The sequence below is a fragment of the Aspergillus aculeatinus genome (genome assembly GCF_003184765.1).
Source record: "Aspergillus aculeatinus CBS 121060 unplaced genomic scaffold BO66scaffold_43, whole genome shotgun sequence".
Classification (NCBI taxonomy): Eukaryota; Fungi; Ascomycota; class Eurotiomycetes; order Eurotiales; family Aspergillaceae; genus Aspergillus; species Aspergillus aculeatinus.
Window position 1 is genome coordinate 305,281 of NW_020291512.1, and position 15,281 is coordinate 320,561.

The 15,281-nt window shown below is 54.3% G+C and overlaps 3 protein-coding genes across 3 annotated transcripts; 2 read left to right on the forward strand and 1 right to left on the reverse strand.

Annotated features, from left to right (window-relative positions):
- Nucleotides 1-1,717: 1,717 nt before the first annotated feature.
- Nucleotides 1,718-3,453, forward strand: BO66DRAFT_441299 (uncharacterized protein; the record flags this gene model as incomplete). The annotated part of the gene is made up of 6 exons (XM_025651336.1): nt 1,718-2,239; nt 2,299-2,327; nt 2,443-2,774; nt 2,836-2,921; nt 2,975-3,036; nt 3,132-3,453. The coding sequence occupies 6 exons, from the start codon at nt 1,718-1,720 to the stop codon at nt 3,451-3,453; spliced, it is 1,353 nt and encodes a 450-aa protein (XP_025501162.1).
- Nucleotides 3,454-3,716: 263 nt separating this feature from the next.
- BO66DRAFT_473570 (hybrid sensor histidine kinase/response regulator) lies at nt 3,717-7,968 on the reverse strand (the record flags this gene model as incomplete). Its single annotated transcript, XM_025653062.1, has 5 exons — nt 3,717-4,136; nt 4,193-5,772; nt 5,866-7,184; nt 7,265-7,403; nt 7,529-7,968. 5 exons carry the CDS (start codon nt 7,966-7,968, stop codon nt 3,907-3,909), a joined length of 3,708 nt encoding a protein of 1,235 aa, XP_025501163.1. The 3' UTR covers nt 3,717-3,906.
- A 1,218-nt stretch (nt 7,969-9,186) lies between these two features.
- On the forward strand, nt 9,187-14,522 carry BO66DRAFT_458251 (P-loop containing nucleoside triphosphate hydrolase protein; the record flags this gene model as incomplete). The annotated part of the gene is made up of 14 exons (XM_025652205.1): nt 9,187-9,402; nt 9,461-9,472; nt 9,533-9,989; nt 10,077-10,303; nt 10,400-10,679; nt 10,733-10,966; nt 11,029-11,759; nt 11,821-11,986; nt 12,054-12,398; nt 12,477-12,600; nt 12,914-12,972; nt 13,035-13,653; nt 13,733-14,191; nt 14,296-14,522. The coding sequence occupies 14 exons, from the start codon at nt 9,187-9,189 to the stop codon at nt 14,516-14,518; spliced, it is 4,152 nt and encodes a 1,383-aa protein (XP_025501164.1). The 3' UTR covers nt 14,519-14,522.
- Between the last annotated feature and the right edge of the window lie 759 nt (nt 14,523-15,281).

The window sequence follows — 15,281 nt, forward strand, 5'->3', positions numbered from 1 at the left end:
AGCCCCAATCGTGGAGCCCTTTCGGGCCACTAATCAGACAGCTTTAGCAAATGCTCATTTATGCGAATTATTGTCTAGTATGCATCTTATGGTAGACTGCTTGACCTCTGATTGATGTTCTATGATTTGTAGTTCAGCCCATTTTTTCACACGTTGCCCTTGTCACCACTCTAGTTTTGCTTAGCTCCTTCAATCGCGGGCTCCCAGCTTTGCCGTCTGGTTGTAAAGGTTTCCTAAATCGGACGAGATATCTTATCGAAGAGCGAGGCTTTGAGCAGCGTCTTCCCTGGGAACTCGGGGCTCTTAGTCGAGATAGGGCTACACACTAAAGTGTCAGTGCAAGGAACCAGAACAAAGAGCTATTGAGATGTGATCATGGCAGAGACTCACCTTCCACGTTCGCTACAAAATTGGCGCTGGGACATTCAGAGACGGTATCTCAAGTAAATCGCCGTTCGGCTGAGGCCATGGCAGCCATGACAACTCCTACTAGGACAATATTCCCGCTCTGTGTGTGATAATCACCGTGACTCTTCAGAGATAGCCTTGGGTCTTTGATTGTAATACGTAATTTATGGACGACCCTGAGTTGATAGTCAACAATCGCTGCAGCCACAAAGTATCAGGCGTCGCGAATTCGTGTTTCTTACCGCCCCCGGATCGCCCGCAGTTGCGACTAAATCACATGCAGAACAGTTAGAGTTGTACTTCCCCTGGTTCAATCAATTTGGAGGGCTCATCATTACCAGTGGCATTACAAATGACTGAGACGGTTGTTGCTGCAGCGACACTTGGATTCTCCTGCACATGCAGTGTCTATCGTAGGGCATGGTTGAAATCTTGATATGCTGTAATGAGGTGGCGCACAGAAGGGGAATATACAGAAATCAAAGTAGGCGGATAGACCAAGACCTTGTTGGCGTATTCGACCGATGAGACCTGCTTCAAGGCGTCCGACGGGTGGATGGCCGAACGGTCAACGCGTTCGCATGCAGTATCTCATCCACTCTGAAGGCCTTGATATTTAATTCTTATTGGCTGGGGAGCTTGTAGGGCGGCTTTCCGGTGTGCCTTAATTTGTATAAAATATAGACTGTTTTTCTATATCAAGGCTTAATAATTAAATTTACTATATAAGACCCCGGATTTAATTTTCGGATTAGATACTATTATTAAGCTCGAGTTTTGTTAATATATACTATAATATCCGGATATTAGATATAAGACAGCTTAGAGTAGTATTAATATATAAAACTACTAAAAATATTTATTAGTTTAAACAGATCATAGTAAAAACTAGATTTTAAGAGATTTATTATTTATATAACTGATATTTATAGTATTAATAAAATACTTTATATATTAATAAAATCATAATAAAAACAGTATAAAAAGCTGTTTTATTACTATTTATTTATATAGAAACATTTTAGTTACATCTATATATATAATTTATAAAAATTCAGATCGGTTGTATATATCTGCAGGCAAACTAGATGAAGATAGTATATATAATTTTAATATTTATATCTATAACTGAATAAGAATAGTATATCAGACTACGAGCTGCGTCTGCTGTTATACGGGTTTTATGTCTGCTAGAAGCGAGAATAAATTCAATAACAACAACAACCCGCTTCAAGGGTTGTATTCATCTTAAGGTAGAGGTCGGCCACAGCTATGGGTGAATCCTATTATGATGCAGTGAGGAAGGGTGATGAATGTCCAGTGGCTTGCCATCTCACAATCGTCCAATTCCAAAACTCCGAGCACCGGCAACGCACACAGCCCGATCGCGACCGGAGAGCCTAACGCTGGCACGCACGCTGCGCCTTTCTCACTCGGCAAGGCTTGTTCTGGGGACATCTCCGTCCTGCCCCAACCACCGTCTCCTGTTTCCGAGTCAGAGAAACTTAGGCTCATTAGCTTCTACTTGCGGGGAACAGGAACTTGGTGCGAGACCACCGACTCTGATAGGCATTTCACGGTGTTCAGTATCCATGAGATGATGAAGTCATCGGCGTTCGTCGCAGCAGCAATGTCTCTCGCCTCGCGGCACTTGGACCACCTTCAACGTAGACATCGCTCCGTCACACTGGAGCTATACCAGTACACCAGTCGCCTGCTGCTCCGGCAAGACCCCGCCCGTGCTGATTCTTCTATTCTGGCGACATGCACGCTACTTTGTGTCTACGAGATGATGGCATCAGGTGTCGATGAGTGGCGACGCCATCTGAAGGTTCTCTCACCAACTATCTATTTTCGGATGCTCGGAAGTCAAGCTACTGACAACTTTAGGGGTGTGCCGGTCTGCTCCAGTTGAAGAAGTAAAATGGGTGTAGCCCTGATATTATGAAGTCTTGCTTCTGGGCGTTTGCGCGAATAGGTAAGCTTTACCGGCTTGAAGATTCGATATAATCAGTGGGAAATCGTCTGACGTAGGACCCCTGCCATCTGCCTTCTGTCACAGACGTCTGCGACCCTGATCCCCGCCCACTTCTGGATGAACGATATGTCCCTTGCGTCGCTGGCCGCCAAAGGCAAGGTGGATGACTATTGTAACATGGCCAACCTGATTTTGGCGAAGATCGTCAACCTCCTGGCAAACTCTGCTGGCCATAGCGAAATTGACTTGGGTGAGTCGGTGGCGGCTCTGTGGAATGAAATGCAGCGCTGGTACCGGCTTCGGCCGCCGGATGTCTACCCGTTGTTGCGACAGGAGCCTTGCCCTGGCACCGTTTCTCCTACGGTCCTACATGCTCGGACATCGGCCAGTGAGTGAACCTTCTCTGTGGGTCCAAAACACAACCCGCACTGATGTAGGGATCTGTCTAGTTTGTGGCAATACGTATTATCATGCGGGCTCGATTCTGCTCCTGCAGACGGGTGCTGTGCCGGTTATTCCTGAGACCCAAAGTGCTGTGCGTATACGCAGCCTGCGCGAGCAGCAGCCTGGTCACTTACATCAATCCAGCAGGTCGATGCCATTTGGCATGCACGTGAACTGATGGGCATCTCAACTTGTAATTCCTCTCAGTGAGTTCCCACTTCCCGTCATACATTGTAAGCTGGCGACAGACCAGCCGTACCGGTCTCGAGAGGTATCTTCGTATTAACCAAAAGAGTTATAGTGCAAACTGGGTCAACCATCTGCAACCCCTATACATCGCCGGGACTGTCTTCGCGGGGTATTGCACGACCTCTCCACCCTCGAAGCACACCCAGTCGCACAATGTGGCGAGCTATCGGTCGGCAGCTCAGCAGCCAGTGAGTCCAGACCTTATGAACCTTGCAGGAAGCGAAGTCCTTGCCGCTCATGAATCGACCATGGTAGAGGAATACGCCACCGAGAAGATCTTGTTGCTGAAACATCTCTCGCGGATCGATGCTGAAACCGGGTGGAAGACTTCCGATCGTGCGGCTGAGCTGAGGGGACTCTGGGGTCTCAGGTAGACTGTGAATATCAATCACGGTCTATTGGCGTACTGAAAACAGGTCGTGTGGATCCTAATCGGTTCCATGCAACAACCTAAGACGAGGAAGGAGAGCTGCGCTCTTCTTCAAATTCGATACACGGATCCTACTCTGATCAACAGTGTATATGGAATTATCCACACCACAAGCCTATGAGTTACCGAGTGAGCCGCAAGGACTCTTGCGCAGACAATACAGAGGATCTCTGGATGATACGACGGAACTAAATCGTTATGACATTCCTTCATATGGCTAAACAACAAAGCAGACTCATGCAATAGGGGGTATCGAGCGCCGAAACCGTATACGTGACACATCAATCAAAACCCTTGGACAAAAAGAAATCTAATGGCATCGGCCACGTGTTCAGGCCGAATCGCAACCTGATCAGACAGAATAGGAAAATATGCTGGTTGAGATGTTTGTTGCCCCTCATAACTCATTCTGCTCCCACTTCTCCAGGTATTCGGACAACTTCTCGAACGAGAAGGGCTTGGTCACGAACATATCCATCCCGGAGTGCAACGCCTCGGTTTCATCCTGCGCACTGCTGAGGCCGGTCAAAGCGATGATCTTGGCCGAGACGCCGCTGCCCCGCTCCCGCTCGAGGGCGCGAATCGCGCGTGTGGCTTCGAAGCCGTTCATCACTGGCATGGAGATATCTAAGCAGGAAAGGTTAGCACTATGTGGTTGTAAGGACGAGAAGGGAGGGGAATACCCATGAAGATCAGGTCGTAGCCATGTTTCTCCTGCTCGACCGCTTCGACGGCGCGCTTGCCGTTGTCGGCCGACTCGAGCGCAGCCAGGTTCCGTTTCTTCAGGAATGTGAGGATGAGGTTGCGATTGATGGGGTTGTCTTCCACGACTAGGACTCGTGGGCCTCGCGCGGTTCTTTCGATTGCCGCATCCTGCTGTGTGGATGCGCTCTGGCATTGTGGGCACAGTGAGGGTTGTGATTGTGGAGCGGCTGCGGCGGCGGCTGGATGTTGGTCGTCGTGCGCAACAGGTGATATCCTCGAGTGGAGTGCGACGGACGTTGTCTCCGACTGTTGGTTCAAGCAGCGCTCAATGGCAGCTGCCAGCTTCCACGGCCCACACGGCAGACGGACAAAGTTCACGGTCGGCGCCGACGACAGCCAGCCGGGAAGAGGGTTCGATGGAGATGCAGATGGGTCCCATACGACGAGTATCGGGGGGAGAACGGTCTCTGTTTCGATTGGAACGGTGGTGGTTCCATCCACAAGCATAAAGTCCACGGGCGAGGTGGAGTCGTGCGGCACGAGCTCAATCCCAAACCAGCCGACCAGGTAGCGGCTGATGATCGTCCATCGCGAGGACGACGATATATCCTCCGCGTCTCCTTCGAGAAGAATACTGGCTCGTCGCCCGGCATGCTTGCTAATCGGCCCGGAGCTCTTGCTTCCCTGGATCGTCAAATTCTGGAGATCGCGATCGAGGGAAGCGTCCTCGAGACCCGGTCGGGTCAGAGGCATGGTGACTTTGACAGAGGTCCCTTCGCCTGCGCGACTGTCGAAGGTGATGTCGCCGTCGAGGGATTTGAGCAGACTGCGCACGATCGAAAGCCCCAAGCCGGTGCCTACGGCCAACGGATCTTCCTGCGCGAATGGGGTGTAGAGTCTGTTACGCAGGAACTCCTCGGAGATTCCCTTGCCCGTGTCGGAGACCCTCAGCACAAGCGCTTCTCCGGGTTTGGCAGCAGGACCGCCCGCCTTTCGGGGCGCCGCCTCGATCACGTCCATCTCCAAGGATACCTTACCGGCTTCGGTGTATTTCAGAGCGTTTCCTACGAGATTCATGATGATGCGCCGCAGCGCGCCAGGGTGGGTCTGATACACCCAATTGTGCTGCGCGATATCCAGTACCACTTCCACGGCCAGCTTCTCTTGGGTCGGCTGCGGCGCGTCCACCAGTGACTTCTGCGCCATATTCTCCGGGCAGTCCGACGGGGCGGTGGATCGTTGCCCATACGCATGGCCCAGATACACCCCCTCCACCACTTCCTCGGCCAGGGCACTCAGGTCCGTCGCCACGGAAGTGTCCAGCAACGAGGAAGCGCCGGAGTTGGTTCGCTTGGCGCTGCGGCGCTTGGCGTGGGCACGGCCGCGCTCCGATGACACGGTTTTACTATAGTCCAGCACCTGGTTCATGGTGTCGAGCAGTGTGCGGCCGCACTTGGAGATGGTGTCCAGCAAGGAGCGCTGGAACTCGTCCAGTCGGGTGCCCTGCAGGAATTCGCCGGCGGCCATAATTCCGTGCAACGGGCTGCGTAGTTCATGCCTGTGATTTGCATCAAGTCGTTGAGTCAATCTTCCAGTGTCTCTTGATTTGGTTGAATACGAAACTGTGTGGGGGGAAAGAGGCCGTCCTTACGAGATACTACCAATGAAATGACTCTTCTGCCGGTCCGCGGCGACCGACTGCATGCGAATGTACTCGGCCATAATGGAGGACCCGAACCCCAGCATGGAGCTCAGCTCGACAGTCGGGTTGAACACGCGCGTCTCCAGCGTGTTCCAGCAGAAGCAGCCGGCGAACCACTGCGAGTCCGCCGCGTTCCATAGAGGCACGAACAGCACCTGCGTCGCGCCGGGGAAATAGCGGTTGAGGGTCGAGTTTTCCGAGGCCTTCTGCATCCGCGACTCGTCGATGCTCTGCTGGGAGTCGGCGCGCGCGGGCGAGGGTCGGTCGTCATCGGAGCTGGAGAGTAGTCCGTCCCGGTGGAATGACCACAGTCTGCCGTGGCGGTAGCGGTCCAACAACTGGTGCAGGAACTCGACGTTCAACTCCGCGGCCGGATACGGCGGCGTGGTCTTGGAGCCGGGCCGCGCGGCGAAGGGCTCGTGCGCGGTCGACGCCGCCAGCACATGGGGTAGAGTGGGTTCGCGCGAAGCTTTCTCGCTGATGTTGTTGCTGCTTCGCCACTTGGCTTCGTGGAGGATATGGGGGTCGGCGCGGAGGAAGATGACTCCACCGTCGGTGCCCAGCTCCAGACTCTGCCGGATCAGGTTGGCCGCCCGCTGGAACATCCACGAGTCCCCCGACGACGAGGCCTCGGGCGTGCGATTCGTGCTGGTCTCAGATCTCGACGCCGCAGACCCGCCGCGCCTGTCGCGCGACGTGGATCGAGCCCCCGAAGATCGGCGGCCCTGGCTCCACGTCCCGCGGGAGCTGCGTGACCGATGCGAGCGAGTCTCGCTGTTCTTCACGGACGGGGCCTCAGCGGAGCGCAGCGCGGATCGGTTGGACAGCGTTGGTGGCGGCGGCGACCACGACATGGAGGCGGTGCCCACGGCGGCGGGCGTGCTGGGGGCCGTCGATGCCCGCTCCCCGATCTCCGAACTGCCCTCGACAAAGTAATTCAGCGCGCGGGAGAGTCGGGCCGCGCGGCGCCCGTCGGTGGCTTGTCGGCTGACGGCGAGATACTCGCTGACCAGGGCGCCCACGGTCACCAGGGCGTTCTTCTCGACCCCGGTCAACCCCGTGGGGTGGGGCTTTTTGTCGAGCACGAAGATCGAGCCGATGTTGATCTTCTTGTCCGCGGTCAGCGGCGTGCCGGCGTAGAAGCGGAAGCCGGGATCCCCGCGGACGAACGGGAGATTCTTGTACCGCGCGTCGGTGCTGAGGTCGTTGACCTCGATGAACGAGGAGGTGCCTTTCTCCCGGTTCGAGGGCGGGAGATCCAGGGTATCCTGTAGATGTCGGTGAGGTGTTGGATACATTCGAACCACGAGAGTGTCACGTTAGAAAAGGGGGAAGAAAGAAGCCATACCCTGCACATGATCCACTCATCGAGGGAGAGCCTGGAATTCCCATTCCACACTCCATCACCCAGGTCCTGCAGATCCAGATCCCCCTGGTTTGTTTGTGCGGCTTGCGCGATGATGAACTGCGAGTCCTGATCGGAGACGCTAAACAATAATCAACCCAAAAAAATAAAGGTAAACAAAAACAAGGAGGCGCGTAGAATCATTAAGCCAGCGGCGGTAATCGTATATGGCCCGGCGAAGAAGAAAGGTATGCATTGCAGACATACCTGATGAGCACGCGCTCAACATCCAGCCGCAAAGCGGCCAACTGGGCGAAGGAGGTCAAGGTCTCGTTGTGGTGGCTCAGATGAGGCTCGAGCACCAAGGGGACAGTATACTCGGTGTCTACTGCATGCAGATGGGGGGATCCTGCCGGGGAAGCCACAGAAGAATAACGCTGGGAGCTCCCACCCCCATGATGCGGGGTACTCGGGGTACTTTGGCCCGGAGGGAGTGGCAATGTCGGGTCGGCCTCTTCCTCGATGGGCGAAATGAGGCTCTGTGGGTGGAAGATACTATACACTTCACGGGCTCGACGGCCAGCGCCATGGTCCCGCGCAGAGTCTGGCGTTGGCGTCGGCGGCGGCGTCGTCGTCGTCGTCCCCTCTCCGTCGAAGTGGCCAGTGCGCCCACCGGCCGGGGGTTTCTTGGGGAGAGGAGAGGTCATTGGAACATAAGGTATAGGTAGAATGATTCCCCTCTACGGTGGTAGATGCAGGAGACAGGGGTGGTAAAGAAAAAACACCCAACAAGACGAAATGATATTATGGTAGGGGTGGGATGAGGGATGAGATGAGGCTATTTTTGGGGGCGCTGGACCAGGAAATTCATCGAAGGGGGACGAACGAATGAATGAGACTCGGTTACCGCGGTGACATCATCCGCCGACTTTGCCCTTTTCCGGAAAACTTAATTCCGACCGCCCGGGCACGTGATCTCAGCAGCAGCAGGAGCCCTCGCCTCGCTTAGCTAGACTTCATCGGGTTAGCCCGGTTCTCCCCGGCTCCCACTGGACGGGAAACTTCCCGGGACGGAGCCTGCCGAAGCTGGTTCAATTGAACCAGGAACCAGCTGGCCGGGTCGAGGCCCCAGTCGGCCGAAATGCTACTACTAAAACAGACTCTCAGCTCGTCTGGTCAAACGGCATTGATTTCAACCATGAGGCGTAGCTGATATCCTCGTGGCACTTTAAATACACATTCACCGTCGCTTGGGGCCATCATTGCCCGACCCCTCTCACGACACCCTCCAACCGGCCGGTCGGAAATAACGAGGACATCGCCCTTCACCCTGCATCGGCTGGAATTGCCGTCAAAACAAGCATCCTGAAACTCCTGGGTTGGTGTCCATCATGGATCATAAATCGCAGCCACATCAGGCTTAGTCCGGGGTTCCTGGCAGCCCCCGTATTCGTGTTCCTGGGCGTGGCGCACATGCAGGGTAGATACGGGCTCCACGTCTATCTATGGAAACTGAGCACACGACAGTCGAACCTCCCATACGGGGCTACTCTCATCAGCCACAGGGCCATGGTGATAATCGATGCCAGCGTCGTGACCTGTGCAAGGTTTATTGAAGGCTATACTCCATGGCAGGCCGCCTGTTGATCCAATCGGCAGCTGCCGTGGGGTTTACGCAGGTCGCGCAACCTTAATCCTTTACAGCAGTATGCACCTCAAAGAAAATTGGAATGCTCAAGCGACGACAACATCGACAGGTCTCTCAAGCCATCGTCGCGTGCTTTGTGCAATGGCCGTGCTCAGAATCGGATGTGTTCAATATGGGATCATGTACTGCATTTTCGGCGCCCAGGCGGATGATTACCTCCATTATATATTCGATGGCATGCGGGCCCTTGGCAGTAAACTAAAGTCGATCATCCGCCATGGCTGTCTTTCCTTGCCCGAGAGGGAGTGACAACTCCTTCGGCCCCGTCGTGAGCGTTCATTGTCGAGAATTTGATTTCACCTTGCTCTTTGAGGATGTGGTTCTGGTTTCGCTCCCCTCGTTTGTCTTCCTAGCAATCCACCTCACCCGTATCGCCTGTCTCCTCCCGAAGCCAGTCAAGGTTGCCAACCAACGGCGAACGATCACTTTGATGGTGGGTTTTGAGACTTGATTCAAGAGTAATGCCGTTTGGACGCTAATGTGGGCAATAGACCCTGCATGCTGTACTCTTGGGAAGTCAGTTGGCGTTGCTCGGCATCCGACACAATACCCCGACGCTGCAGACGCGGGTATGGCTCGCTGCGCAAATCCTGCAGACAATCGACACTTGTGCGGCGATTCCAACTGCATACTTTGAGCGCGCTCACTCGGTGCGGCCCCCTATCTGGCCCAGTCTCTGCTTGTTTGTGGCGGTGCTGTTGGAGAGTGTCCGCGCCCGGACGTTCTGGCTTGCTTCGAACACCATCCTTGCGCCCATTATCCTGAGTGTGGCGTTGGGCCTACGCGTTTTGCTTTTGATACTTGAGTCCACACTACAGACACGCCCACAACCATCGCAGCCCCAAGATACGACAAAGGAGGAAAGCAGCAGTTTGTGGGAGCTGTGCTTACTGACATGGGTGCTCCCAATTCTGAAACAAGGCTTCTTCTCGCCGTTGACTTTGGAGCAGCTTCCGCCCCTCGGGCACAGCCTCACGACCGAAAAGCTGATGAGGAGGCTGCGGGGACGATGGACTCAGGGTAAGGGAGTTTGACTGCACTGTTCTCGCACCTTTTTAGGCTTATTTGGGTACCATGGCTGACTCTCTGTCTTTCTTTCCCCCTTAGTGTACCAATCACGTGGAAATCAGCTCTTTTTCACGGCGTTCCGGACGTTTCAAACAGAATTCCTGCATGGAGTCATTCCTCGATTGTGTTTCTCGGCGTTCACCCTGATGCAACCCCTTCTGGTCAACGCCATGATCAAATTTGTGGGATCACCCGATAGCCAGACGACGCGGAACAAGGGGTATGGTTTGATCGGAGCGTCGGCGATTGTGTATCTTGGGCTTGCAGTACGTGCTATCTCTCTTACCGTCTTACGTGGCGTTCTGTATCTCTGCATATTGCAGACAGCGCCCGTCAAGATCAGACTTATTGACATTGTGTAGACGTCCAAGGCCCTTTACAACAGACAGGCTTATCGTTTCGTGATTGGCGTCCGGGGGGCTCTACTTGCCACGGTCTACAGCCGAACCCTTGAGCTCGGGGCTGCAGATCAAGGGAGTACATCTGCACTCACCTTGCTGGGCACGGACGTGGAGCGAATCGCGACGGGCCTCCGGGACGTGCACGAGATATGGGCCTCGCCGATCGACATAGGGCTAGCTGTTTGGTTGCTTGGAAGACAGCTGGCCGTGTCCTGCATTGTCCCTGTTGTGCTATCTCTCCGTAGGTTCCACTTTACGTTTGTGATGGCACAGACTAACCTATACCTCTCAAAGTGTGTATACTTGTTATTGCAAAGGTATGCGAGCTGAAGAACCGGGCTCAGCGCGAGTGGATTGAGAGAGTAGAACGCCGTATTGATGTCACTCGACAAATGCTCAACGATATCAAATCCATCAAACTCCTCGGTCTCGGGGCGCAGATCGAGTCTATCATCGCCCGTTGCCGATCGATCGAGATTGCGACCTCCCATAAATTTCGGTCCTTATTGTGCTGGGAGGTTTTTATTGGTAAGTGGAGAGCCCTCACTTTAGTACAAGGCTTATGCAACCCATTCTGACAATCTCTGTAGCCAATTTCTCGTGGCTGGTGTCTCCAGCTGCCTCCTTTGCTTTGTTCACCTTACTCTCGACCGTGAACAAAAGCAGCTCACTGGACCCCGCGCAGGCGTTCACCGCACTCTCTCTCATGAGCCTGATTACACTACCAGTTCTCACGTTGATCCAGGCACTACCCGCCCTGTTCCAATGCCTGGGCTCCTTCGCCAGGTTGCAGAAGTATTTTGCCAACCAAGACGCACAGCCTCTTCAACTCGACTCAAAACTAGTGTCGTCAAGTACATCACTGCTCGGCCGCTGGGGGTCAGAGGTTCCATCTACAGGCACAGAGAAGGGCCTTCTGATCGCCTTGCGGAATGCCACTGTTAGGTGGAGCCCCTCTGGACCTGCGGTACTTCACGAGATTGATGTCGATGCGCACCAGGGAGATATACTAGCCATCATGGGCCCTGTAAGCGCCGGCAAGACCACGCTTCTGGAAAGCATTCTGGGCGAAACCGTCGTTGACCACGGGTGCATCCATACGAACCCTGTGCCGACGGCCTACTGTAGCCAGGTACCCTGGCTGGTTGAGGGGACCGTCCGTGACAATATCGTTGGGCCGCTGGGCATGCAGCCCGCGTGGTACCACCAGGTACTCTGGATGTGCGGGGTGAGCGAGGATCTCCAAGCCCTGCCGGAGGGGGATTTGACCCGTGTTGGCGGGCAGGGGAATGCCCTCAGTGGAGGGCAGAAGCAACGAGTCGTGAGTTCCAGATGTTGTCGGTTCTGTGTGCCTGTGCCTTACGCGTTGAAATCTCTCATAGGCTCTTGCTCGTGCGGTCTACTCGAGATGTGAGATTGTTATCCTGGATGATGTCTTCAGTGGCCTCGATTCCGTCACGATCGACACAATCTGCGAGCGCCTGCTGAGCCCGGACAAAGGGTACTTTCGTCGCAAGCGCACTACGGTGCTACTATCGACCCACAATTGTAAGTGCTCCTTTGCGCCTTTTCTGTACACTGCGCTGACGTGTTTGATGTGCGTGGGAATGAACAGCCAAGGTTGCCGCACTCGCGGACGAAATATTCGTCCTTGAAGATGGTAGAGTGGCGCAGCATATCTTGTCTTCACATTCAACACAGTCACCACAAGCTCAATCCCACTCGACGGAGGCCGATGAAGACGCTGCCAAAAAATGGCCGATAGCATCCGAACGTTGCGTGGAACCCCAAGAGGACGAATTGCCGTCCGACGACAACAGTCGCTCTCAGGGATCGACACAGTCTTCCCATAGTGAAGATGGGGCTGGCTATTTTTACTACCTCAAATGTACTGGTCGAACTCTTGCATCAGTATACGTCATTCTCATTCTCATAGCCGCGTTCTGTCAGGACTTTCCCAGTAAGTACACCTGCTGTCGGTTCGTGAGTGGCATGAAGAGACCGCCGCAACTGACCCTGTACTATCACTTGCAACTAGATCTATGGTTGAAGTGGTGGTCCAATGCAGATTCGCAAGGCTCAAGCCAACTTTCAGGGATGTATCTGGGCGTTTTTATTGCCTTCGCAGTTGGTACTGTTGTGGTTGGAGCAGCAGGCTCTTGGTAATTCCTGGACCCTCTCCCTCACACCTACCTGTCAACAACCTGGTGTCTGGACTAATGGCCAACAGGGTCTACCTGATACGTATGATCTCCAATAGCGCAGAACGCCTGCATGCGGACATTCTGAGCAGCGTAATGAGGTACACAGAGCATGGCTCCATTGAACAACAAGCACGACTAACACGTTCAGTGCTCCTCTTTCCTGGCTGAATGAAACCACTGCGGGTGATATCTTGAATCGGTATGGTGACGCTCATTTGGCCATATCTCAAGCACGTTAACTCATACTTACTCTGCACCAAAACAGATTTAGTCAGGACCTGGAGCTTGTGGATATGACATTACCACTGGCAGCTGTCAACGCAACCAAGGGTGAGTAGTGTCTGAGCCGCAACCCACGACTATCTCTCTGCTGACTAGCTGCTCGCACCAAGCCATCGGGTCCTGTCTCCTAAAATTAGCCATCCTCTTTGTGGTAGCCAAGTACATGTCCCTGGCGGTCCCTCCCCTATTGGTAGTCTGCTTCCTCCTGCAGAAATGCTACCTGCGCACCTCGCGACAGATCCGCCTTCTCAGCATCGAGGCCAAGGCCCCTCTGTTCCAGCACCTCTCCGAAGCCCTCAGCGGTGGTGCGAGCATCCGTGCGTTTAAATGGCAGACCTACCTCGAGGAAGCCAATCTTTCGATGGTGGACACGTCACAGAAATGCACATACACGTTGTTCATGGTCCAGCAATGGCTGACCCTCGCCATGGACCTAATTGCCAGCGGTCTCATTGTTCTCTTAACGTTGCTGACGGTCCTAATGCCAGACTCCTTCGACCCGGGCTCATCGGGTACCGCCGTCGTGACCCTCATGAGCTTCACGCAGTCTTTAGCCCGGCTCCTGAAATTCTGGTCCATGACCGAGTCCTGTCTCGGGGCTGTCTCACGGATCCAATCGTTCACGGCTCAAACCCCCTCCGAATCTCGCGGCAAGACCGCCCTCCCACAGCAGACAAACTGGCCCAGCCGTGGCGCCATGGAGCTGCAGAACGTGGGTGCTGCATATAAGTACGTTCCGCACCGCCACCCGGCTGCCCGCCATACCCACCTCACAGCATAGGACTGACTCCCCTATTCTACCCTCCAGATCTAGACCTGTCCTCAGCGGTGTAAGCATGCGCATTGAACCCGGCCAGAAGATCGCGCTGTGCGGCCGTTCGGGCAGCGGCAAATCCTCCTTACTGCTGTGTCTGACCGGACTCCTCCGACCTCACTGCGGGACCGGCACCATCCACATCGACGGCCTCGACATCACCTCCGTACCGCCGCAGGACCTCTGCGCCCGCCTGAGCGTCGTCCCCCAAGAACCGTGCTACCTCCCAGGCACCATCCGTTTCAACATCGATCCAACCCACACCCTCTCCGAGCCGGCGCTAGCCCGCATACTCGACACAACACATCTCACCGACCTCGTCGCACGACTAGGCGGCCTGGACGCCACTCTCGATCCGACGCGCTGGTCCGCGGGCCAGGGGCAACTGCTAGCGCTGGCGCGCGCGATTGCCCGGCAAAGCAAGGTGTTGATCCTCGACGAGGCGATGAGTCGGTATGTCGTGCCCAATTAACTGGAATAGCGCCTGCATTCCGGCGGGGTTACTCTCTTGAGGAATGGGTAGGGCTAACGCAGAATCCCGATATCGGGCGTTGTAGGGTTGATCAAGCGACACAAGCTCTGATGGATAGAGTGGTCGCGGAGCAGTTTGCGGGTTGCACGGTTCTGTCAATCGTCCACCGGTATGACAATATCGCGTGGTTTGACAAGGTGGCGGTGATGGAGGAGGGGCGACTCGTCGAGTTTGATCGGCCAGCCGCTCTGCTGGCGCGGGAGGAGTCGCGGTTTCGGATGCTGTATGTCTCTAGTGGGTGCTTGTGATGTGGTTATTATCTTCCTTTTAGCTAGTTGTTCGTCTCTGTGACCACGTTTGTGGGGAAATCATGTATATGTAAATAGTCATGCGGGGGTCCACCAAGAAGAATACTACGATGCAGTTAATCCTGCTACGATGGGAGAACGTTGAAACTCTTCCGATCACATAGCATAGCTATGGATCCCACTCTTGATTGAGGGTGTTTTTCCGGCAAGGACTTGCTTTGTTTCTGTACTGGAGAGCACGTTGGGGCATAAATTCTCTGGAAGCAACTCCTTGTTATCATTCTTGGTCACGTAATGGTGAGTTGCCGGGTCTTTGTTTATTTCTCCCCGCCTTGTCAAGCCCATTTTGGGAACTACGATAGACGCCGAAGGAGGTCCCTTGGGAAGGGAACCTCAGGAAACCTCGAAGGATCTTGTTAGAGCCCGAGGGGTAAGACTCTCGAGCCTCTGCGAGGTGATCGATAACTTACATGGGGCGTTTTTTACCGAATGTAGGCGGTGGCTGAGGGTGCGTCCGACAGCACCGCGCATTTCCCTGTACTGTATGTACTGAAGACTGCGTACAATAAATACAATGTAATACTGAGACCTCTAGTATGTGTGAAACAACAAAGAGCCACGCACCCAATGATAACAATCACAGCAGAGGCGCAAATCGGGCGATTGGACGGACCAAACTAACGCCGTAAAATTTCTGTCTTGTGCTATTTATTAGACTGGATTTGTTGAAATGCGCGTCGACACAGGCATGCATCTAAAACTC